A 26,261-nucleotide genomic window follows, 5' to 3' on the forward strand; every position below is an offset into this window, starting at 1 on the left:
ATGGTACCACCGTGTGATCATGAAGTTAATCACATATGCCCCTTACTCCTCAGTACATTATGTAAATGGAGTTTGACCTTGAATTATTTAGAAGTACTTATAATGCCGGTTGACATTATCCTGCCCCCTGCATTGTTCCAGTAATGACCAACATTACTCACCAGCAGGTCTGTGGTTTCTGTATCAGATGTTATGGATATGGTTTCACTTGTTCCCTGGAAACAAAGATACAGCATAACCCTCAAAAGAAATGTTTTACAAGACATATAGTTACTGACTCGGCACATAAAAGACAAGCATATGGCTTCTGCTGCACCCATAAAGCCAAGACTGATTCATAGCGTTAGATAGGAGCGGTTACTGTAGTAAAAAAGGATCCGACTCCACTCCCAAAATGTCAGTTTTAGTAAATGCATCTATTCTCTATGAATGAAAGCGGTCTCTCTCAGCAAGACTAAATTCCCATGGGCTCCTTAGTTTTCCCTTAGCAGCAGATCATTACTTGAAAATTTATATTTTTTTAGTAATTATTAAAGGGTTAATCTTATCTTCATGAACGGGAATTATTTAATAGTACTTGCACAAACAAGCATTGCAAATTGCGGTTTAAGCTTTCTGCCATTGTTGAGATATTAACACTGTAGTTTACAGCTCATTGACTAGGAGGCTGATCTCCAGTCCCTGACGATGTGACGTTGAAACGTGCGCGTCGGGGTTCGGCGTCACACGTGCCTGCTCTTGTGTTTCATGCTTTTTCCTGGTCACTAATTATCAGTTTAACATGATTTTGTCATTACATACCTTCCCTGGACTGACTTCTTTATATATTGCTAAGTACCTGTGTTCTGTTACTATGCCCTTTACATTACATGTGATGCCCTCCTTTTTTCTTTTTCTGGTCTAAACTGACTGTTGTGGCGGTCATTATTTTTAACCAATAAATATCATTGCTTTTGACCTCATTGGTACACCGTAGAATTTTTTCTACATTTCTGCGACCTCCACTGCAGTTTAGCTTGTAAGCACTGCACTGTAGCTATCTAAGAATAGGAGCTAATAGCAGTCAGCATCTAATAAGCTTTTACAAGCACATTAGAGAGAGTTGAACTTGAAAACACTCTACAACTATGGGAGCAATCCATGAAGGGAAAAGACCGCACACTCCACTGTGCCGAAAGATCTTCTTTATTCACATTAGTGCAGGGTAAAAAGCAGGAGAGGAGCTAGGTGCAGGCAGGCTCCTGACAAGGTACATAAAGGGCCCCCCCCCCCAAGACAGATCCTTTGTTCCCTCTCCCCATTGAGAACTGTTATACAAGCTTGGCTTAGCTAAATATGGGAGTACGTATGGGTGGCTTTCATAAGACAGCAGATGTAGAACAAAGAGAAAGCACTGCGGTGGCCATCTCTGGGGTTCCCAAACTTCCTACTGGGGTCTCAGACTGACCAAGACTGGGAATCAACATCTGCACTTGAAGTCTATACTAAAATAAAAACAAAAACTGTCTAATAGACCCAGTATAATATTAGAACAAGTAAAAAATGAAATCAATTATGTTGGTAAAATAAAATATTGCTCCAGCTATAGTAAGGACTGTACAGACTATACCCACTTCTATGAAAACTCCCTCCCCAGAAAATCACAGATGAGGTCAGGCCAACCTGATTAGTTAGTGCCCTATAATTAGAGATGAGCGGATTGCATTTCGGTACTCTGGTCCAGTATTCAGGTCAGTGGAATCCCGCAAATGATGCATACATTTTTGAATATTGAGAGGGTACGCAAAGCTACTCATGCAATATATTTTTTTTAGCAGTGGAAGAATATGGTAAAGTAAAGGTCAGTCATAGAAAACATCTATAAAACATCTCCTGAGTCACTTTGTTGCACTCTCTCTTCGTCATGTATCTGCATGTGAACAGAGATTTACCGTATTTCTCAGTGGCACCTGTTTGGCAATGCTTCATTTTTATACATCCTTTCTAGAGAGAATGCCCCCCACACCCCGCCATCACAAAAACAACAACATTCCTGCTCTATTTTTGCGTTACCTCTGCCATTTTTTACAACGTAACGCCAAAACATATACAGCTGCACACTAAAATGCTAACAATGAATCAGGGAACTCTGGTATTGCATTACTGCTATAGGAATATTTGAAGAAAGAAAAAAAAAAAGGAGGGAAATATTTAACTTATGTATTGGCCAATGCATGTGAGCCCGGTAACCCCAATAAGGTATATCTCTGTATACCAGGAACCTAACTTGAAATGCCACTACCCCAGACAGTGGCATTTCAAGTTAGGTTTTTAGTCTAGTCTTTTAGTCTAGATACACGATCTAAAAAGACACGTCTGCATGTTTTTCTCACTATCTGACATGAAATCAGAATAAACCTTTCCCGTTTTAGGTCAATTAGGAACCAAAATTATTTATATTTGCTAAATGCCAGAATAATGAAAGAGAGAGAATGTTTAAAGCTTTTTTATTACTTCCTGCAAAGTAAAAAGTTTACATACATTTCACTAGTATATGGTACTATTGCCCTTACACTGTATGACTTGGGTCAAACGTTTTGGATATCCTTCCACAAGCTTCTCACAATAGTTGGTAGGAATTTGTGCCCATTCCTCAAGACAGAACTGGCATAACTGAGCCATATTTGTAAGTCGCCTTGCTAGCACCAGCCTTTTTAGCTTTGCCCATAAATTTTCAACAGGACATGTCTGCAAATATTTAAGTCTCTGTTCCTGTGTACAATTGCAAAAATTAATCTGGCTTTTTTACGTTTCTTTTGGAGTAATGGCTTCTTCCTGGCAGAATGGCCTTGTCGCCCATGTTGATACAGTACTAGTTTCACTGTGGGTAATAACACAATCTTACCACCTTCCACCAGCATCTTCACAAGATGTTTTACTTTTATTCTTGCACACGTCTGACCAAAGCATGTTCTTCTCTGGTACACAAAACCGGTCTCCTTTCTGAGTGGTCTGATGGATGGACATTCCCATCTTGTTTGTACTTGCGTATAATTTTTTTGTACAGATAAACAAGGCATCTTCAGCTATGTGGAAAATGCACCCAAGAATAAACCAGACTTCTGCAAGTTCACAATTCTCTTTATGAAATCTTGGCCGATTTCTTTTGACTTTCCCCTGATGCTACACAGAGAAGCAGTGTGTTTCATGTGTGCATTAAAATACATCCACAGGTGTGTCTCTAATTAACGCAGCTGTTGCCAATAAACCTATCAGAAGCTTCCAAAGACATGACATTATTACATGTGATGTCCCATATTGTTTAAAAGCATAGTACTCTTAGTGTATGTAAACTTTTGACTTTGCAGAAAGTAATAAAAATGCCTTAAAACATTACATCTCTTTTTCTCTCTCATTCTGGCATTTGGTTCCTAATTGACCTAAAATGAGAGGGGTTTTTTTGGATCTTATGTCAGATAGTGACATGAAGTGAGAAACATAACAGTGCAAAAAATGAATGCTCGTTTTCAGCTTATTCTGGTGGGTTGGACTGTGGGATAAGACTCATTTTCTATGTTGATTATTGCTTTACTGTGTCATCATGTATCATGATATTAGCATTCCTAGCGATAAAAGGCAAATAGATACATTGTGAGTGCTCATGTATCAAGACTGCTGGTACCTGGGATGTAGATCCACTTCCCAAGCTCACACTTCTGTCTGATAATTCTCCCTGAGATGACGATACGGAAGATGAAGGCGCAGATATAGCAGTAAAGAAAGAGAAGGCAGAGGACTGCGATCTTGAAGTGCCATCTGTACTAACATCCATCTCCTCTTCAGGACAAGATCCATGGTGGCACAGCACCAGCTCCACCAAGTCTTCCTTCTCCCGACAGCTCTCTGTAGGGATGTTCCTTAGCGTAAGGTATTGACGTAGGTCTTTCACTTTTAGCTTCATTAATTGGGGCCGCTGAAATGCTGTCTCTTGTAGTAAGTGGCAAGTACTACAGCGCCTGAGGTTTTCCTGAAGTGTGGAGCACACTGAACAAAAGTCTTTTTTACAGTCACAACAGACATGCTGTAAAATAGAAGAGCGTGGTTGGTTATTAGCACTAATCTTCTTCTCATCATCCAGTTATGCATGTACCTGAATACAGACTGCTCAAAACAGTGATATATTGAGAACATCCTATGAAATAATGATTACCGTTTTTGAGAAATCCAGGGGTGCAATCTTATGCAAATAAGCTGCAAGTACTTCAGGATGGGACATTGCACTTGCAGCTCTCCTACTCTATCGCCCTATTTCCCGCTTGCCTCCTGTGTCTTGACTAACATGTCACTCTTGTTTCAGTTATCTGCCTCCCCTGACCTGACACTTCTTCACTACTGCTCATTGCCACAACGCTCGACTGCTCAGATCAGGGCCAGTGCATGCGCAGATTAATACATTCAGCCCAAGGTTAATGATGCGAGACCCTAGGTGCACATGTGCCACTCCAGGCACTGACACTGCTTGCACAAGATCTCAATTGGGGGGGCAAAGTGTTACTGAAACATGAGGGAACAAGCAGTCTGACACAGCAGGCAGGCGGTAAGTAGTGAAGGAGGGGAGGAGAGCTGCAAGTGCAATGTCCAACTCCGAAAGCACTTGCAGCTCATTTGCATACAATTTCATAGTTTGATTTATCAGAAATGGCAAAATAGATTTCTACAACAAAGATGTGCATTTAACCAGTATGAAAGCGCCTGCATATACAGGTCATTAGTTTTAAAGGGAATCTGTTACCAGGTTTTTGCCACCTAATTTGAGAGCAGCATAACGTAGGGGCAGAGATCCTAATTCCAGGGGTGTGTCACTTACTGGGCTGCTTAGTGTAGTTTTGATAAAAATCAGTTTAATCAGCAGCAGATTATCATTAGAAGACAACTTGGCCTTCTACCAGATAGTCCAGCATATTCATGAACTCTGTATAACTGCTAGATCTGCAGCAGAGAAAACATTTATGTTATCAAAATGATAGCAAACAGCTCAGTCAGTGACTCATTGCTGGAATCAGGGTCTCTGTCTCTACATTATGCTGCTCTCAGATACGGGAGCACAAACCTGGTGACAGATTCCCTTTAAGTATAAAATCCTCATGGCAGGTTTTCTTTATAACCGGTCTAAAAATCTCACCTTCTTCCTGAAGACAGTGAAGTTCAGTCCACAAGATTTACATACAATGTTGGAGGATGATGAGGGATATGGTGAAAAGTCAGTATTGTGTGCAAATCTAAAAGGTCCCGCTCCTCCACCGAAGCCCGACTGCTGCCCTCGCACGGCACCTGTACCCATGACTTCATTCAGCAGCCCGCAGCAAGAAGCCCACATGGAGCTGGCCCCCGCCTGTAAAGATGTAAGCAGAAAAGCTGGGGAGAGAAGGAAGAAGCAGGCACAGTCTACCCTATGTATCCTCCTAATATAGGGGCTACTGGTTTTTTACAAGGACCTTGAGCTGCAATTACATTGACAAGGTTTCTTCATAAAAATTTAACTGTATAAAATGCATCTGCTGAAAACTTTCTATTCTGATCTGGAACTTGGGCTGCCCAACAGAAAAACATGGCTGCCATCTTCCATGGGATTCTGCGGATCAGCCATATTCACTTTTAGTGGTCATGGTTGTCATACGATTTGTACGCAGTTTTTATTATATATATATATATATATATATATATATATATATATATATATATATATATATATATATATATATATATATATATATATATATATATATATAGTTAGTATGTTCACAAGTTGTATTATGTGGACTGCAGTCCGTGTGACGCTCGAGTGCTACAAACAGAGAAGATACGTGAATGAGTTTGTTTTTTTCTGCTGTAACGTCTGGAAAAATAAAAGAAAAAAAAAAATGCAATTCTGGCGTTTCAAGCATTTTCAGTCCGATTTTCATCTGGTAAAGAGGGATGATTTTTCTCACGTGTCATCCATGAGCAATTCCTTTTTTACAGCAGCATTTATCAATTATTTACAGGAGCAGTTATAGTTTCCTGTGTTACAGAATTGTAATGTATCCATAAAAATATGATGCCATACTCTGGTATCAGATTTATTTATAAGGACACCACACTAAGCAAACTAAGACTTGGTGACGTTCAATAGGTGTCATGGTCATGACACACTGGATGTGTAAGGGTACGTGCCCATGATCAGGATTAGCAGCGCTTTGGAACAAGCGTATTTTCACTGCATAGTACAGTACAAGCACAGTGGATGGAATTTATAGAAATTTCCTGCCCACTGTGCTTCTTTTCTATGCAAACTGACATTCGGTGCGGCTTTCCACTTTTCAGCCAGTGTTCTGGGCGGGAGAACACAGCAAAAATACACTGTGCCCAGGATCCTGATCCATTCCCGCAGAGAACACTAGCGTCTCCGCACGAGGAATGCAAATGTCTAGAGCGAAACGTCTCCTGATCGTGGGTACGTACCCTCATTTAGCGGGAAATAATGATTAATCTGCTTTCTTTTCCTTTTAATTTTGTCAACTACGAAGTTTAACAATATTATGTTAAAGAGAACCTCTGACCATATTTGTCCCTTATCTGCAGCCATAAGCGCTTATATACAGCATTTTAGAATACTGTATATAAAAGTGCCTACGCTGATCTGTACAACATAAAAAAAGACCTTTTATCATACTCACCAGCGGTGCAGTCTGGACTGATTGGCTTGTCGCTGATCCTGCTCCGGCGCCTCCTCTGCTTGCGATTGCTGTCCTCCTTCACTGCTTTGTGTGTACTCCATCACGTTCCGGTGCATGCTCCTGTCTCTCTGCCCTGCTGAGGGCACTGTACAGTAGGGCATACACGAGCGGTCTTTGACCTTTCCTTGCACCAGCGTATTACAGTACTTTGCTCTCCCCTCAGCAGGGTAGAGAGAAGCGAGCGCGGACAGTACCGCAATGGAGGTCACTGTGTGGATGACATAGGATGGGAAAAAGGACAGCGATCACAAGCACAGAAGAGGCCAGCGGCACCCATCGGTCTGCACCGCAGGCGAGTATAATAAAGGGTGTTTTATTAGGTTATGCAGATCGGCCTAGGTACTTGTATACAGTATTCTGGAATGCTGTATATAAGAGCTCACTGGTGGTGGCTGTAACTAATAGGGGACAATTCTGGTGATAGGTTCCCTTTAATCAACCATTAGGCTTCATTCAGAGATCTGTTTATTTTCCATATTTATACTCCTATTTTTGCTCCCATTTTTCATCATCTGAACTGAAAGATCTAAGACTTTTTCTTCTAGGTATACAAAAGGCCTTTTTCTCTCAAATAATGTTCACAAATTTGTCTAAACCTGTGTTAGGCCTCCATCACACATCCGTGCAAACCACAAACGCTTTGCATGGTCCGTGGTGAAAATGCGAATGTGTGTGCGGCTGTGCTGGCTGTGTGACATCCGGAAAGCACACAGACAGCATGAGCTGGTATGTTTATCTGTCCCCGGCGCTGCTGTCTACAGCGCTGCTCTAACTTCCGGGTCCATGGTGAGTGCAGTGATTATTCATGAGCATAATAAGCGGGCCCGGAAGCAACAGAGACAGCAGCATCGGAGATAGGCAAGTATAAAAAAATCTTTATTTTTACGTCACCTGTGTTTTCTCCGGTCCGTGTCACACTGATGTCACACGGATCACATCAGCGTGCGGTCCATGTGACATCTGTGCTGCCGGCAGAAAACAGACATGTTGCCGTGTGGCACACAGACACGTGTGCGCTCAACATGGTTGTGACTAATCCCATTGATTTTAGTGGGTCTACGCAAGTCTGTCTTCAGTACGTATGAAAATGACCATCACACGTACCGGAGACACGGATGTGTAAAGGACGCCTTAGTGAGCACTTCTTTGCCAAGATAATCCATCCTCCTCCCAGGTGCGGCATATCAAGATGCTGATTAAACAGTATGATTATTGCACAGGTGTGCCTTAAGATGGTCACAATAAAAATCCACTCTAAATGTGCAGTTTTACAGTATTGGGGGTGTCAGGGGGTGTTCGGGGGTCAGAAAACCAATCAGTATCTGGTGTGACCACCATTTGCCTCACGCAGTGTGACACATTTCCTTTGCATAGAGTTGGTCAGGTTGTTGATTGTGGACTGTGGAATGTTGCTCCACTCCTCTTCAATGGCAGCGCGGTTGCTGGATATTGGCAGGAACTTGAACACACTGTCGTATACGCCGATGCAGAGTAACCCAAACATGCTCAATGGGTGACATGTCCGGTGAGTGTGCTGGCCATACAAGAACTGGGATGTTTTCAGCTTCCAGGAATTGTGTACAGATCCTTGCAACATGGGGCCGTGCATTATTATGCTACAACATAAGATGCTGGTCGTGGATAAATGGCTCAACAGTGGACCTCAGGATCTCATCACGATATCTCTGTGCATTCAAAATGGCATCAATAAAATGCACCTGTGTTCATTGTCCATAACATACACCAGCCCACCACCACGAGCCACTCAATTCACAACGTTAACATCAGCAAACCGCTCACCCAAACTGTGCCATACATGCACACTCGTACATAGAAGAAAAAAGGTGTGTGAAGAGGCCTAACATCGTAATGTGCAGGGTAAGCATTGTCATTTATTTTTTCATAAGTGAAAATCACTGATTAAAAACTGATGGTAAAAAAAATGTAACGCAGATCACACACTTCTGAAACGAAGAGCCGATGTCCACTATTTTCTATCTGGATACGCACAATTATACAAAGGACGATGTCAGCCATTGATACGACCGGGCCAATCCCAATACAAGCAGAGGATTAAATGATGAAAACAGGTAAGGGTACTTTCACACATCCGGATTTTTGCTCTGCGGCACAATACGGCGTTCTGCAGAAAAACCGCAACCGGCTTTTGTAACGCCGATTGCGGGTTTTTTTGCATTGACTTACATTAGTGCCGCATTGTGCCGTAGGGGCTTGCGTTCGGTCCGGTTTTTGCCGCATGCGGCAGATTTAGCCGATGCGGCGGCCGGATCGAACGTACCCTGCAACGTTTTTTGCTCCGGCAAAAAACACCGCATCGCGCCGCATCCGGCCGCTGCGGCGCATTTTTCAATGCATCCCTATGGAGGCCGGATGCGGCGCGATGCGGAAAAAACCGCATCCGGTCGCCGCATGCGGTATTTTCCACTGCGCATGCTCAGTAGCATGCCGCAACCGGAAAAAACCGGACCGGCCGCATGTAAAAACTGATGCAAAGGATGCGGTGTTTTCACCGCATCCGTTGCATAGTTTTCACAGCCGGATTGAGCCGCAGGGCTCAAACCGGATGTGTGAAAGTAGCCTAAGGGTACTTTCACACATCCGGATTTTTGCTCTGCGGCACAATACGGCGTTCTGCAGAAAAACCGCAACCGGCTTTTGTAACGCCGATTGCGGTTTTTTTTTGCATTGACTTACATTAGTGCCGCATTGTGCCGTAGGGGCTTGCGTTCGGTCCGGTTTTTGCCGCATGCGGCAGATTTAGCCGATGCGGCGGCCGGATCGAACGTACCCTGCAACGTTTTTTGCTCCGGCAAAAAACACCGCATCGCGCCGCATCCGGCCGCTGCGGCGCATTTTTCAATGCATCCCTATGGAGGCCGGATGCGGCGCGATGCGGAAAAAACCGCATCCGGTCGCCGCATGCGGTATTTTCCACTGCGCATGCTCAGTAGCATGCCGCAACCGGAAAAAACCGGACCGGCCGCATGTAAAAACTTATGCAAAGGATGCGGTGTTTTCACCGCATCCGTTGCATAGTTTTCACAGCCGGATTGAGCCGCAGGGCTCAAACCGGATGTGTGAAAGTAGCCTAATACTGAATCTTTTCTCACAAAACTACACAATCTGCTCAGCTCCCCCCGGCTTTATAATATGGATGCAGATCTCAGAGCATTTTATTGGTAATAGGTTCCTTTTAACAGAAGAAATTAGAATGTGTGGGTTCTTTGTTCTCTCTGACCTCAGCCAAATGCAGAAAGAAAGTGAAAAAAAAAAAAATTTAAAAAAAAAGGTACATTAATTCTCTCTGCATAATTTACTTCATTACTAAATGATTTATTGCTCTTTCATCCAACGCTGAGCTGCAGATCTCCAAGACAGATTCTGAATTTCCTGGTTGTCAAGATCACAATGATAAAAATAGGACGGATTCCTTGACATCAGTTTAGACACATCTGATTATTTCCATGACAGTTGTCTCTTGAGGGAACGAAGCTGCTTCTCATGTAATATCTGATGCAGAAGATGTGACAATATGTCTATGATTGTATTTTCACCTTAAATATTCAGAAGACGTCAGCCATTCCATTAGTCTTCTGTGCTGCATGCCTAAAGCCTTCTTTACACGGTACAATATATCTTACGATGTGTCGGCGGGGTAAGTGACGCACATCCGGCATCGTAAGGTATGTTGTAGCGTGTGACAGTGACGTGCAATTGCGATTGAACGAAAAACCATTCATTGCACGCACGTCGTGCATTCCTGACGAATTGTACGTCAGATTGTAGTGTGTGACACCCCGGGAACGATGAACAGATCTCACCTGCGTCCTGCGGCTCCCGGCTCACAATGCGCAAGGAAGGAGGTGGGCGGGATGTTTACGTCTCGCTCAGCTCCGCCCCTCCGCTTCTATTGGCCGGCTGCCGCGTGACATCGATGTGACGCTGAACGTCCCTCCCACTCCAGGAAGTGGACGTTCGCCGCCCACATCGAGGTCGTATGGAAGGTAAGTATGTGTGACGGGGGTTAATCGTTTGTGCGGCACATTCAACAAATTGAACGTGCTGCACATACGATGGGGGCGTTGCAAATCGCATACAATATCGTATGCGAAATTGCAACGTGTAAAGCAGGCTTAAGATCACAGTGTCTTGGACACAGCGTGTTTTCACTGCATCTAAAACGCTGCGTTGTACAGTACAAGCACAATGGATGGGATTTCTAGAAATACCGTGCCCACTGTGGTGGTTTTTCCTGCAGGGTAAACTGACCTGCGGTGTGGCCTTCCGAGCTACTGTATGTTAATTTTATTGCTGCGGAGCCGCGAGTGTTCTCAGCGAGAGAACAGAGAGAAAGACCGCAACGACTCAAACCCTGATCGTGAGCACGGATCACTGCGTTCTCCTACGGAGAGCACTCTTGATACTGCAGGAAAGGACATGTTGCATCTAGGGAGATTGCTCCCTGGTATCTGGGCAGATGCTGGTCCCTATACAATCTATGGGGACCAGAATCCGGCGCAAAGGGGTAGGACCAAGCGCTTCATACTTAGAGTCACCGGGGCGGTTGTCACACTGCTCCTGCGACCTCTCATTCCTCTTTTGGAGCCACTCATTAGATTCATGCATACTCACTGCTTCCCTCGCCAACCAGCATCTGTGATTGGTTGCAATCAGACACGCCCCCACCCTAAGTAACAGCGTGTCTGACGCTTCCAATCACAAACCCTGTCAGCAAATCTATATATCACACAGTAAAATAAATAAAATTGGCATATGGTGCCCCCATATTATGATAACCAGCACAGATAAAGCAATGATGGCTACAGGCTGCAGCCCCCAGCCGTGCGCTTATCTTGGTTGTGTATCAAAATAGGAGGAACCACACGCCGGCTTTGTTTTTTTTTTTTTAAATAAACAATTTTAAAAAAAAAAAAACGGCATGCGGTCCCCCTAAATTTTGATAACCAGCCAAGATAAAGCCAGACAGCTGGGGACTGGTATTCCCCGCCTGGGGAGACCCACGGTTATTGGGAGCCCCCAGCCTAAAAGTAGTAGCCTGCAGCCGCCCAGGATTGTCGCATCCTGTAGATGCGACAACACCAGCACTTCACCCGATTGAATCAGATTTATTCATGAGAATTGTAATTTACAGAGAGGCACACTTAACACTAGAAGTCCCAGAGAGGGGGTCATTTAACATTTCTACCTTTGGAACCCAGAGACGGGTCGAACGACCTGAAGGATTTTAGCTAACATCCTATAATCACCGTCTTTTGTTCTGTAATTAAGGCCATTACTGTCGCACCACAGGAGGTAGTTGTTTTCCATTGAGTTTAGTTTCTAGTTAGTTCTATTCAGTTTACCATCAGTCAATTTGACCCTCTTTCGGGACTTCAGGGGGGAGCTTGAAATTTCTCGGACTTCTAGTGTTAAAGGGGTTGTCCTATGAACAAAGTAAATTTTAAGGCGATTGATCTTGGGCATATCCAAATCTCTAACAAGATGGTTCAGTTCACTTTGAGTTATAAGGTGGTGTTCAGTTGAAGTTGCTGACAGAAACTCTGGTTCATGAGAGGAAGATGCTTCAAGACACCAAGCACCTGCTTCTTCCTCAGTTGACTATTGAAAATGTTTCTGGTGCTTTTGGAACTGGCAGCTCTTCTATATGTGCTACTGGGCGTAGTTATTGCAAATGGAATGCTTGGATACTGTAACATCCACTTCTTCCTTCTGCACTATGCAGAAATGGCCACTGGTAGTGTGATCGGTTGGCTCTTTTGATCACTGGGACTGCAAAAGTGGGCAAGATATGAAGCAGATCTATTGCAGCATATGTGAGTAGCCCAATTCTTGTCCTGGTCTTTCACGTTCAGACACCGCTATTTTACAGTACATAAATGGGATACAAAGATCTAAAAAAAAAAAAAAATGTTTGGGTGCTAACACATCCAAATGTGGAACTTCTTTTTATTCTGATGAAGCATGTCATAGGAAAACAGTGAAACGTACGTCAGGGTTTACATCCTTGGGGGATCTTTCTCTGTGTCACAGGCCTGCCTGCATCTCCTGACATGTTCATGGGTATCACCTCTTGGTGCATATTTGCATATTAACATTGTAGACTGTTTATCTCTTATGTCTGTGATAGATCTTTCATATACATTTGACCTATGTGCATCCAAAAGATCTATTACCGTATTAGACATAATTTGATATGCTCTGTATCTCCATGCGGACCTGCTGACAGCGCTCTAACTCTATATATATCCATTGTTCTTATACCTCTGCCAATTTGATACTAAAGTGTCATTTTTGTACAACCACCATTCTGGGTTTGTTATAAATTTGTGTCATGATGCAATAGGCTTATTTAACACTTTTTGGCCCTGCGCTGTCCCCCTATCTTTCTCCCATTCAATGGATTATGTAATTTATTACTATTTTTGTTAATATATAATATATATCTTTTGAGCAGTACAACTCTTTTTTCTGTCTTTTCCTCTCCTTTATGTCGTGACGCATATCCAATATTTTGGATTGTCCTGATACAAATATCTGTATCTTTCATGAATTTATTGATATTAGAAGCTAGATAGTGTAGCGAGGGAAGGATATGACATTTTTGATGCAGCTATAGTAGAAATTAGTTTAGATTAGGACAATATAGATTTAGATGAAAATTTACTCCGCTTTGGACCACTCTAAGATTTGTCTTAAGCATGTGAAATCCAAGCTCAATGGGGTTGAGATCTGGTGATTGTTCTGCAATGGCCGATTTATTCAACTTCTTTGCCTTAATAGACTTTTGGGTCGCTTTCACGGTATGTGCTGGGTCATTGTGAAGCGCCATCCCATTATCCTTGGTGCATTTGGTTGAATCTGAGCAGAACCTATAGCCCTGAACACTTCAGAATTCATCCAGGTGGTTCTGTCTTCAGTCACATCATCAATAAACATGTAACACATGGAGGAGGCATTGTGATGGCCGGGCATGCATGTCTTCCAATGGCGTTGGCTCACTAGTGTTTATTGATGATGTGACTGAAGACAGAAGCAGCCAGATCAAATTTTGAAGTATACAGGGTTATACTTTCTGCTCAAATTCAATGGTGCTTCACAAGACAAAGACCCAAAATATACTGTGAAAGCAACTAAGCAGTTGTTGAGGTCAAAGAAAAAGTGGCCGACTCTGTAATGGCCGAGTCAATCAGCAGATCACAACCCCATAGAGCATACATTTCATATGCTTAGGACAAATCTTAGGTAGAAAAACCCACAAACAAGTAACAACAGAAGTCAGCTGCAGTAATCACAAAAGAGGCAATCCAGTGTTTGGTGACATCCATGGCTTCCAGACTTCATCAGGCAGTCATTGCCTGCAAAGGATTCTCTATGACGTATTAAAAATGAACATTTTATTTATGGTAAAATTAATTTGTGCAATTACTTTTGAGCCCCTGAATTGAGGAGGATTTGTAGAAGAAGAAAAAAAAAATGGTTGCAATTCCTAAACGTTTCACAGGATATTTGTCATGCCTGAGTTTTGGGACAAGATCCGGTGACCTATTGCTGGTCGCTTTCTTTCCCTGATGAGCCACAGCCTGGTTTTTACTACATACATGCAACACAAAAACTTTTATAAAATAGTAGGTCAAGTTTGTTGATCGCTTCCATTTAATGCGATCTCTCTCATTAGGCAATTGGTGATTAATCACGCCTGAATATTAATTAGGATAATGTCGTATTGATGCCTGCTGTGTGTGCCAAACACAAATGAAAGTGGTACAGTAAATTATACATCATGGAGACCAAGCCTCTCCTAATCCAATCCCCTTTATCACACAAATATCACTCCACCTTTGGATAAATTCTCTCAAGAGATGAATGTAAGCTTCCCTGCTCAGTCATTGGAAGGTTTAATGTAGCTATTAATTCAATGGCACAGATATGATTTCCAAGGGTGGTCATAGCTGCACAAGGGTCCAGGCCCACTTAGGCTATGTTCACACACAGCATCTTTTACTGTGTTTTTGGTGCATTTTTTGACATCACAAAAGGTGCACCTATATGCATGCGTTTCCTTCTCCCAGCAAAGTCTATGAGATTTCTATTTCGCTGTCCACACAGTGCATCTTTTTTTGGCTGCGTTTTTTTAAGACTCAATGAAGATGCAGTATGTCAATTCTTTTTGCATCTTGTCTGTGCATTTCGGAGGGCTGGCAGATCAATCCCCCCCTGACTCTAGGTCTGCGGGGGATTGATCCCTGATATCTGGCTAGATGCCGGCTCCCATAGAGTCAATGGGGACCAGAATCTGGCGTAAAGTGGTAGGAGCAAGCGCTTCATACTTACCGAATTAACGGCGCGGCTGTCACACTGCTGCCACAGCCGGTCATTTACTTCCCGAGCCGCTCATTACCTTCACTGAATATGCATTGTTTCCCCCGCCCACTGGTGGCTGTGATTGGTTGCAGTCAAACACGCCCCGATGCTGAGTGACAGCTGACTGCAAACAATCACAGCCGTCGGTGGGTAGGTCCATATTGTACAGAATAAAAAAAAAAAAAAAAAAAACCCACACACGACGTGCGGTCCCCCCCAATTTTGATACCCAGCCAAGATAAAGCCTCACAGCTGAGGGCTGATATTCTGAGGCTGGGGAGACCCACATTATTGGGAGCCCCCAGCCTAAAAATTAACAGCCAACAGCCGCCCGGAATTGCTGTATCTAATGGACTTTACCCAGCTCATACCGATTGCCCTGGTGCAGTGGCAATCGGACTAATAAGGAGCTAATAGCAGCCACTAAGTCCTAGATTAGTAATGGCAAGTGTCTACCCGAGACACCCTCCATCACTAATCTGTAAGTGAAATGAAATAAACACCGAAATACGTAATTACTTACCGGTAATGTGTTTTTTCTGAACCCATGACGGCACCACGAGAGAGGGGATCCGCCCTTCAAGGACAGGAAACCTCCAGAATAAAAAGGGTCGGCACCTCTCCCCGCATCAGTTGATTACCGAGCATGACAGGACCTCCGAAACAAGCAACATCGTTAAAAAACATATCCCGCCACCATAACCGCCCAGTGAAGAGGAGTGAAAAGGGAAGCAAACTAGCAACCCCCAAGTGCAGGGAGGGAATGTAAGGGTGCCGTCATGGGTTCAGAAAAAACACATTACCGGTAAGTAATTACGTATTTTTCCAGCACCCATGACGGCACCACGAGAGAATTACAGAGAGGAAGACCTAGGGAGGGACAACAGTTTGCAGAACCCGCCTCCCAAAGGTGATGTCGGTGAACGACAAATCAAGACGATAGTGATTAAAAAAGGTGGACGGAGAAGACCAGGTTGCCGCCTTACATATCTGCTCGATGGAGACCTCCGATCTTTCCGCCCAGGAAGATGCCATCGCTCGCGTGGAGTGTGCCTTCAAACCAGGAGGTACGTCTTCCCCCCCCGGCTGCGTAGGCAACCGAGATGGCATCCCTGATCCACCTCGCCAAAGTGGATTTAGAAGCCTTAAGCCCCTTCCTACAGCCCTGGAAGACTACAAAACAGAGACTTATCCTTCCTCCCCTCCGAGGTGACCAACAGATACCTTTGAAGACAACGCCTAACATCCAGGCAGTGCCATCCCATCTCCTCCGGAGTAGAAGGGTTGGCATAAAAAGAGGGGAGCACCATTTCCTGTGATCGATGGAAGTGGGAATGCACCTTCGGCAAATAGGCAGGGTCAGTACGTAAAACTACTCGGTCCTCAAAAAACTGGGTATACGGAGGAGAAATGGATAAGGCCTGAAGGTCACTAACCCTACGGGCAGAAGTGAGGGCTACCAGGAGAATCGTCTTAAGGAACAGATGCTTGAGAGAGATAGAATCTAAGGGCTCAAATGGGGGCCGTGTTAAAGCTGAAAGGACCAAGTTAAGGTCCCAGGACGGAAGAGGCATGGTGCCCCGAGGCTTAGACCTAGCACAGGACCTAACGAACCTAGATATCCAGGGATTACCAGCCAGGGCATGGTTATACAAGGCGCTCAGTGCGGAGATCTGCACCTTAAGGGTACTAACGGATAGACCCAGTTCCCAACCCTTCTGGAGAAATTCCAGGACAACCGGGACGGAGGGTGGCTTAGTAGGATCCGCCCCCGAAGAGGTCAGGAATTTCGCCCAAATACGCCCATAAATGCGAGTAGTGACAGGCTTTCTGCACTGCATCAAGGTGGAGATCAGACCTTGAGAAAACCCCTTAGTGCCTAACAACGACCTCTCAAGAGCCACGCCGTCAGGTGTAACCTGGTGCGCTGTGGGTGGAAGGCTGGCCCCTGGGATAGGAGATCCGGTAGGTCTGGGAGAACCCATGGATCGGTGACTGACAGACGCGTCAGCCAATAAAACCAAGGTCTCTTCGGCCAAAAGGGTGCTATGAGAATCACGACTGCTTGATCCTCCCGTATCTTCCTGAGTACTGCAGGGAGGAGGATGAGTGGAGGGAAGGCATATGCGAGGCGGAAGTCCCACTTGAGCAACAGTGCGTCCACCGAGTGACGACGATCCCTTGGATCCAGGGAACAGAATCGGGGAACCTTCCTGTTGGCCCGAGTTGCAAAGAGGTCTATCTCGGGAACCCCCCACATCCCCGTTATCCTGTTGAAAACGGACTGATTTAGAGACCATTCGCCCTGGTGAAACTGCGTGCGACTGAGAAAGTCCGCCAAATCGTTCCCCTTCCCTCGGATGTGTACTGCCGACAGGGAACCCAGATGAGCCTCTGCCCGAGACATGATCCTGCTTGCGACGGACATGAGGTGTCTGGAGCGAGTACCCCCCTGGTGGTTGAGATAAGCTACCGTCGCTTGGTTGTCCGACAGAACTTTTACATGTTGACCCCTCAACCATGGCATGAAATGACCTAACGCCTTTTCCACCGCCAGCAATTCCCTTGTATTCGAGGAATTTTGAGCTTCTTCTCCAGACCATCGTCCCTGAATGAAATGAGCGTCCAGATGTGCCCCCCAACCGTAGAGACTGGCGTCGGTGGTTACCACCACGGGCTCTGGCGCCCTCCAAGGCACCCCTCTGCCCAAGTGGACTGGATCTAGCCACCAATAGAGGGACTGCAATGTGCGATGTTTGAGAACGATGAGTCTGTCCAGATGGCCCCCGTGAGCCGTCTGATGCTGTAAGATATTCCACTGCAGGACCCTGGTGTGTGCCTGAGCCCATCTGACGGCTGGGATGGTCGCAGTCAGGGAGCCCAGGAGGGACATCGCCCCCCGGAGAGTCAGACGCCGGTGACTCAGAGTCCGGTCTATCTGGGTCCGAAGGGCTTCCACTTTGGAAGGAGGCAACCGACAGAGTTGAGTGTCGGAGTCCCAAGTGAGTCCCAGAAACAGCTGAACCTTTAATGGAATTAATCTGGACTTTTCCTCGTTGATCAACCAGCCCAGCTCCCGCAGGGAAACTTGCACCTGCCGGAGAAGGGCCGCGCAATGAAGAGCCGAGGCACCCACGATCAAGAAGTCGTCCAGATAAGGAATCAGAAGGACCTCTTTCTGACGCAGATACGCCGACATTTCTGCTATTATCTTCGTAAAAATCCTCGGGGCGATGGCCAGACCGAAGGGGAGGGCTTTGTATTGGAAATGGCAGACCCGACCGTCCATGTGGAGGGCTATCCTGAGGAAGCATTGGAAGAGAGAGTGGATTGGGACATGATAATATGCATCTCGTAAGTCTATGACAGCCATGTGACAGTGGGGATACAGATATTTCACTATGGACCGCACGGACTCCATCTTGAAGCTGTCTATTTGAAGGAACCGGTTGAGGGCTTTCAGGTTGATGATTGTGCGATAGGAACCGTCGGGCTTCCCTACCAGAAAGAGGGTGGAATAGAACCCTTCTCCCTGTTCCCTTGAGGGAACTTCCACTAGAACCCTCTTGGAGAGGAGGTGACGGACCTCTGCTTCCAATGCCAGCTGTTCCGCCGGGGAACGACGCAGAGGGGTAACCACGAACCGGTGAGGAGGAGGCCGAAGGAAGGGGAGCCGGAGGCCGGAGCGTATAAGGGCCAGTATCCATGCACTGGAGGAAATCCTTTCCCAGGCCAGAAGGAACTGAGAGAGCCTCCCTCCGACCTGGGAAAGCGAGTCACTTGGACGACTTATTCTGATCTTTTGAGGGGCCCTTGAACATGAACCCCTTTCCCTGAGTCTTTCTATCGGACCAGGTATTCCGATCACGCGGTCGGGTGGGGCGGCGAACAGGCTTCCTCCGAAAGGACCGCCGTGAAGAAGGAAATGATGGAAAGGGAAAGCCGCCCTTCTTGTCGCTAGCTTTTTCCAGGATGTCATCCAGCACCGGCCCGAACAGAAATTCACCTTGACAAGGGATATTGCAGAGTTTAGACTTAGTCTGCAGATCTCCTGGCCAGCATTTCAGCCAGAGAGCCCTTCTAGCCGCATTGGAGAGGGATGCTGACTTTGCAGCCAACTTACTGGAGTCCGCCGAGGCATCCGCAAGGAAGGCCGCCGCCCCCCGCAATTTGGAGAGGGAGGACGCAATCTCCTCCTTAGGTGCTCGGGATCTAAACTGGTCTTCCAGTTCGTCAATCCATATAGTCAGGGATCTCGCCGTACAGGTAGCCGCAATGGCAGGTCTTAGTCCTCCGGCAGCAGCTTCCCAGGTATTTTTCAGGAAGTGATCAGCTTTCTTATCTAATGGGTCTTTCAGGGAGCCCATGTCCTCAAATGGCAAGGCAAACTTTTTGGATGCCTTAGCGACAGCCACATCCAATTTTGGCGCCTTATCCCATGTGGAGCAGGAGGCCTCCTCAAACGGGTATTTTCTCTTAAAGGCGCCAGGAATGGAATGCTTCTTATCAGGTCTCTTCCATTCCCGGGCAATTAAGGCTTGTATTTTATCCACCACCGGGAAGGAGCGTCGCTTCTTCTGTTCCATGCCCCCAAACATCCTATCCTGGATAGACTTTTCAGGTTTCTCATCCGTGAGGCCCATGGTGGTCCTCACCGCCTTAACTAACTTCTTCATATTATCAAGTGGGAAGCACTGGCGACCCCCTGAGTCACTATCAGAGGAGGAGCGGGAAGTAGAGCCAGAGGAATCACATTCCCCATCAGACCTATCAGAGTCCTCGTGGACCGGCGAAGGAGCCCGAGAACCCCCAGCACTTTGTGCTCCAGACAGTGATCGGAGGGAGTCCCTGACCTCTTCCCGTATGAGGGACCTGAGGTCGGAGGCAAATCCTGGCTGTTCCTCTGACAAAGTTTGCTGAATGCAGCCTTTGCACAATCTCTTAGTCCAAGAACCAGCAAGTTCTTTACAGCACAAGGCACATTCCTTATGTCTGGATTTAGATAAACACTTCTTAGGTTTACTGCTCTCCTATAAAAAAAAAAAAAACCAGACAATATGACCGCCATTAAAAGCGGAACATCTGCGGTGCACTCACCCACCGATGCCCAGAGGCTATACCGGTTCAGCAGGGCCCTCATCTGACTTCCGTCCTCTAGAAGGCCGTCTTCTGTCAGGAGAGTCAGGTTCCTTTCGTTTGGAGGACCGGTCATCCGTCCCCCCACGCTTGCCCCCTGAGCCAGCGACACTGTCCTCCTTTCCCCCCTTCTGCTGCCGCTTTAGGGAGGCTGTATCATGATCAGAGGGAGGTTTTGGAGAGGAGGGAGGCGAAGGAGACGCTGCTGACTGTTTGTCCGTCATGGCCACAGAGCACAGGCACCATAGAGAGGAATGCCGCTTTAATTTTCAAAGACATGCTGGCGACTCCGCCCCCACTTCCGGCGGACGTCCCATCCGGCTCCACAGGCCGCACATTGGAACAAACGCGCGCCTGTGCACAGCCCGGACATCTCCTATCCACAATATGGCGCTCCTCGGAAGCGCCACATCCTCAGCTGCCACGAGGACGCCCCGCAGGGATTGCAGCAGCCGCCCCCCCCATCTCGGCCGGCACGCGCCCGGACACTGTGTCCTCCAGAGGCGTCGCGGTTACATCTCTCCACTGACAGCTCCTCAGCAAACAGTACACCGGTAAGGAGAGGAGGGGGGAAGGAAGGGAAGGAGCCCGTGCGCAGACCTAACCCCCGTGGGTATGCTGCGACGGGAGAGCCCTGCGGACAGGTCCCCTGGAGGATCCACTTACCTGCCCCGCAGGCTCCTGGCGCTCCAATCGGGCGCGCTGCACGCACTCCGGACCCCCATGGGTCTGATGCGGCAGCTCCCCAGCACCGCGGCCGACCGCAGCAGAACCCGTGCCGCTGCCAGAGCCGGTCGACCGGGCGCCGGACTTGAATCTTCGGCCCCTCAGGACCTTCTGGAATCGATTAGATCTCTGGAGGCTCCCTGTTCAAGGACAGGAAACCAACTGATGCGGGGAGAGGTGCCGCCCCTTTTTATTCTGGAGGTTTCCTGTCCTTGAAGGGCAGATCCCCTCTCTCGTGGTGCCGTCATGGGTGCTGGAAAAATAATGCTTTATTTGGAGCAAAGGACAAATAAAAGCGCCCTCTTTCAGCACTTTATTAACCAGTGCCACAACACAACCCTCCAGGCCTGACGTAATCCACACGAGGTCCCATGACGCTTCCAGCACTGCTACATATCTGAAGCTCACAGCAAGCAGCATAAAACAAGACTGCCCGCTGTGAGCTCCATGCAGCAACTGGAGTGAGACGCGCGATCAGCGGTGACGTCACTCAGGTTAGCCACGGCCTCCACCTGTGACAGCAAGTCACCCGAGTTACGTCCCGCTGATCGCGCTGCTTACGTCAGCTTTGTTTTCACAGGTGGAGGACTCCAGCTGTGGTGTGGGTAAACCTGAGTGACCTCACCAGTAACTGCGCGACTCACGTCAGTTGTTGGGTGGAGCTCACAGCGGGCAGTCTTGTTCTATGGCCGCTCCCTGTGATTGTCAGATGCAGCAGTGCTGGAAGCGTTGTGGGACCTCGGGTGGATTACGTTGGACCTGGAGGGGTGATTGAAGGGGGTTAATAAAGTGGTGAAAGAGGGGGCTTTTTTGTCTTTTATTTCAAATAAAAAATTTTTTTGGTGTTTGTTTATTTACTTTCACTTACAGATTTGTGATGGGGGGTCTCAGATGCCTGCCATCACTAAGTTAGGGCTTAATAGCAGCTGTGGGCTGTTATTAACTCGATTGCCACCGCACCAGGGCAATCGGGAAGAGCCGGGCCCAGCGTAAGAATTGGCGCATCTAATGGGATGTGCCACTTCTGGGGCATCTGTAGGCTGCCATTGTTAGACTGGAAAGGATGAAATAACGATGGCCCTTCCCACCCTAATAATATCAGCTCACAGGTGTCTGCTGTACCTTAGCTGGTTAAAAAAAAAAAAAATAAATAAATAAAAAAAAAAAATTGGGGGAACCCCACGTCATTTTAATTTTTTTTAAATAAATCAAATAAAAACAACAAAATTAGAAAAAAAAAAAACAAAAAAACACAAAAACGTGGGATCCTCTCAATTGTTCATAACCAACCAAGGTACAGCAGACAGCTGAGTGTTACAGCCTGCAGCTGCTGCTGTTTCTGTGCTGGATATGAAAAATGGGGGGTCCCCACGTCATTTTTTTTTTTTAACAAAATAAAATTTAAAAAACAGCTGGCCAAGCTAGGTATTGCTCTATAAAACTATTCTGTTATTTCTTTCTATATATTTTCTATATATTCTAGATGTTCTATTCTATCAATTAATCGATCCTATCAGGTTTTGTTTCGCCTTTAAAAAAACGCATTAACAAAAACGCTGCAAAAACGTCATGCATATTTTGGCCCACAAGCTGCATTTTCTGAGACCACAGGAAAAAGATGCACTCAGAAAAAAAGATACCATGTGTGAACATAGCCTTACACCTCCAGTGTAGCTCAAACTGTTAAAGGGAACCTGTCACCAGATTTTGGCCTTTAAAACTAAAACTAGCACCTGTACTGCATTCTATAAAGGTGCACATTACCTCCTGACCCCCCCTGTAGACCCCATACGTACCTTTATAAAATCTCCCGCCATGTATGTAAATTGTCCGGTCCGATGGGCGTCCTCCTAATCTGTGCCTCCTGTCCCTCCTTTTCGCAGTCCTTGAGTGCTGACTGAAATGAATGACGCCTCGGACGCCATCCATGTAGGTGGGCAAAATATTGTGCCTGTGCAGACATTGCTGGCTAACTTCCCTCTGCCTTGTTGCGGGCAGAGCTCAAAGCATAGGTGTGCCTGCGCGAGCCAGCAAATTCTCTGCGCAGGCGCGAGATTTGGCCCGGCGGTGTGGATGAAGTGGGTGACAACAGATTAGAACGCTCATCAGACTGGACAATTTACATACATTGCGGGAGATTTTATAAAAGGTATTTGTGGGGTCTACAGGGGGCAACATTCACCTTTATAGATTGCAGCACAGGCACTGCTTAAGGTGCCAGTTTTGGTTCAGAAGGCCAAAATCTGGTGACAGGTTCCCTTTGTCATTAAACTTTTCAATAGTTATCAGATATCTGACTGATCAGTGGACAAGTTTAGGACCACAGCAACTCATCCATTAAGTGAAGACTACAACATATAAAGTTACAGTGCACGGTCCCCAAGTGCTAAGGTGCCAAGTGCGTAAACAAAATTCTGCTAACTAACTGCAGAACGCCAAATCTCCTCTGGAATTAACATCAGCACAAAAAAGGTGTGCTGAGGTCTTCTTGCCATAGATTTTTATGGTAGAGTAGCTACATGAAAGCCTTACATCACCAAGCACAAAGCCAATTGTAGGATGAACTGCACTGGACCACCACTGGACTCTGGAGCAGCGAAACTGCATTCTGTGGAATGATCATTCCTCTCTGGCAGTCTGATGAATAGATGGGGGGGGGGGGAAATCCGTACAGGCCTGCTTGGACAAGTTTGGTGTTAAAGGGAACTTGTCACCAGATTTTTCATGTATAAAATCAAAACCAGCACCTTCAGCAGCGCCTGTGCTGCATTCCATAAAGGTGCATGTTATCCCTGACTCCCCCTGTACACCCCACAAATACCTTTTGAAAATCTCCAGCACTGTACGTAAATCTTTTGGTCCGGTCATGCGGGAGTGCTTGCTTTGCTGTCTGTCCCACCTCTCCGTGCTGATAGCCGTCCTCTTGTTATGATTGAAGTGAAGTCACCCACATACTCGGGCAAAATCTTGTGCCTGTGCAGTGCAGAGACCTCGCCGTTTTGTGCATGCGTTCTTATATATTCGTCTCTACCTGTAGTTTGGCAGAGAAATGTGCGCTTGCGCAAGCCAGCGATGTCTCTGTGCAGGTGTGAGATTTCACCCATATATAAAGCCATGCACAACCTGTCTCCTCCCTACATCTGTGACCTAGTCTCCCGGTACCTACCTGCACGCAACCTTAGATCCTCACAAGATCTCCTTCTCTGCTCCTCTCTTATCTCCTCTTCCCACAATCATGTACAAGATTTCTCCCGCGCATCCCCCATACTCTGGAACGCTCTACCTCAGCACATCAGACTCTCCACTACCATGGAAAGCTTCAAGAGGAACCTCAAGACCCACCTCTTCCAACAAGCCTACAACCTACAGTAGCCCTCAGTCCAGTACACCACTGCGCAACCAGCTCTGTCCTCACCTATTGTACCATCACCCACTCCCTGTAGACTGTGAGCCCTCGCGGGCAGGGTCCTCTCTCCTCCTATACCAGTCTGTCTTGTACTGTTAATGATTGTTGTACGTATACCCTCTTTCACTTGTAAAGCGCCATGGAATAAATGGCGCTATAATAATAATAATAATAATAATAATAATATTATATGTGGATGGCACAGGAGGGGTCATCCACGTCAATCATAAGATGGGCGGCACGGTGGCTCAGTGGTTAGCACTACAGCCTTGCAGCGCTGGGGTCCTGGGTTCGAATCCCACCAAGGACAACATCTGCAAGAAGTTTGTATGTTCTCCCCGTGTTTGTGTGGGTTTCCTCCGGGTACTCCGGTTTCCTCCCACACTCCAAAGACATACAGATAGGGAATTTAGATTGTGAGCCCCAATGGGGAACAGTGTTCCTGATGTATGTAAAGCGCTGCGGAATATGTTAGCGCTATATAAAAATAAAGATTTTTTTATTTTTTTTTTTAGAAGAGGCGGCGATCAGAATGGAGAGGAGGGACAGGAGCCACCAAGGACGTTCACCGGACCGGACCAAAAGATTTACATACAGCGTGGGAGATTTACAAAAAGGTAATTTGTGGGGTGTGCAGGGCGAGTCAGGGATAACATGCACCTTTATTTAATGCAGCACAGGCGCTGCTGAAGGTGCTAGTTTTGGTTTATACATAAAAATTCTGGTGACAGGTTCCCTTTAAAGAGCCTGAGCGGTCACACAAAGCCCTGACCTCAACCACCTTTGCAAAGAATTAGAACAGAAAGACAGCCGGCCCACACCCCGCAGATGGCATGGTGTAGAATATTGCATAAAATGTATACAATTATTGGTCCAAACCCTCCAGTGATCATTGAACATTGTTACAATTTGGAATGGAAATAAAATGTTTCCATTCCATCTCTTTTTACATTTACACACTGTAACCAATCCTATAATCTCATTTATTAAAGGGATTTCCCCTCGAAGAAGCACTAATCTGTTATCGTCACACAGAGGAAGGGGCTCCGGGCTCGATGTGAACAAACTTTCTTCTCTCAGCAATCTCCACATTAAATAAATGATCTAGTGTAGTGCTGAATGCTGAACAGCTTCCATAGGAAGGGCATGATCATTGCTACAGGACGTTCCTGCAACAGATTCACCCACATCATATAGAATTAGCTGATGGTGTAGGGTACCGGTCACTAAAAGAAGCAGAGGCGGCTGCACGATCGCGGTCACACTCTGAAACGCTGTGATGTTTGGTGTTTCAGAGAAAACAGTTTGAAAACTCGGCTGGAGAGAATAGGAAGAGACCCGAATAGTCTGGTGCGGACCCCAACCGGCTTCTCCAGACACAGCTTCAGGTAACTGACAAGTCCCTCCATATGAACATATGAAGATCTGTCAATCAACGAGTGGGGGAGGGGGCTACAAGACGGCCAAGGACTGCATCGGACTGGTCAGACCTTGGTCCCCGGCTCCAGATCTTTGAAATGTTGTGGTCTTCCAGTGATTAACAAAAAAAAATCCACTTAAAATAAAATGTAAACATGATCATACAGGCAGCAACGCGATGAGAGCTAAAGTAACAACTGCTATAGATTTTTATTATAAGAGCAGTATCTGCAGCAGAGGACGCAGCGAGGGACTCGGAAATCTGCCATAAATCTGTATCACTAGCATTTCATTGCAGATTTCTTCTTCCCTACTGGATTTCTATGTAGGAAATTTCCACTGATTGTTAATACAGGGATTTTTTTTTGTTTTTATTTCACCACTGGAGTGATATCACTAATGCATGTTTCCTCCCC

The 26,261-nt window shown here is 46.1% G+C and overlaps 1 protein-coding gene across 1 annotated transcript in view; it reads right to left on the minus strand.

Moving 5' to 3' along the window:
* RNF34 (ring finger protein 34) overlaps positions 1 to 26,261 on the minus strand; it is a 42,755-nt gene that overhangs the window by 8,389 nt on the left and 8,105 nt on the right. The window contains exons 2-4 of the mRNA XM_075323540.1: positions 5,162 to 5,371; positions 3,662 to 4,060; positions 162 to 215 (exon numbers count right to left, since the gene is read on the minus strand). Of these exons, the coding sequence (XP_075179655.1) occupies positions 162 to 215; positions 3,662 to 4,060; positions 5,162 to 5,371 (663 nt within the window). The remainder of the gene's footprint in view (positions 1 to 161; positions 216 to 3,661; positions 4,061 to 5,161; positions 5,372 to 26,261) is intronic.

This window comes from Anomaloglossus baeobatrachus, chromosome 1 (assembly GCF_048569485.1).
Source record: "Anomaloglossus baeobatrachus isolate aAnoBae1 chromosome 1, aAnoBae1.hap1, whole genome shotgun sequence".
Taxonomy (NCBI): Eukaryota; Metazoa; Chordata; class Amphibia; order Anura; family Aromobatidae; genus Anomaloglossus; species Anomaloglossus baeobatrachus.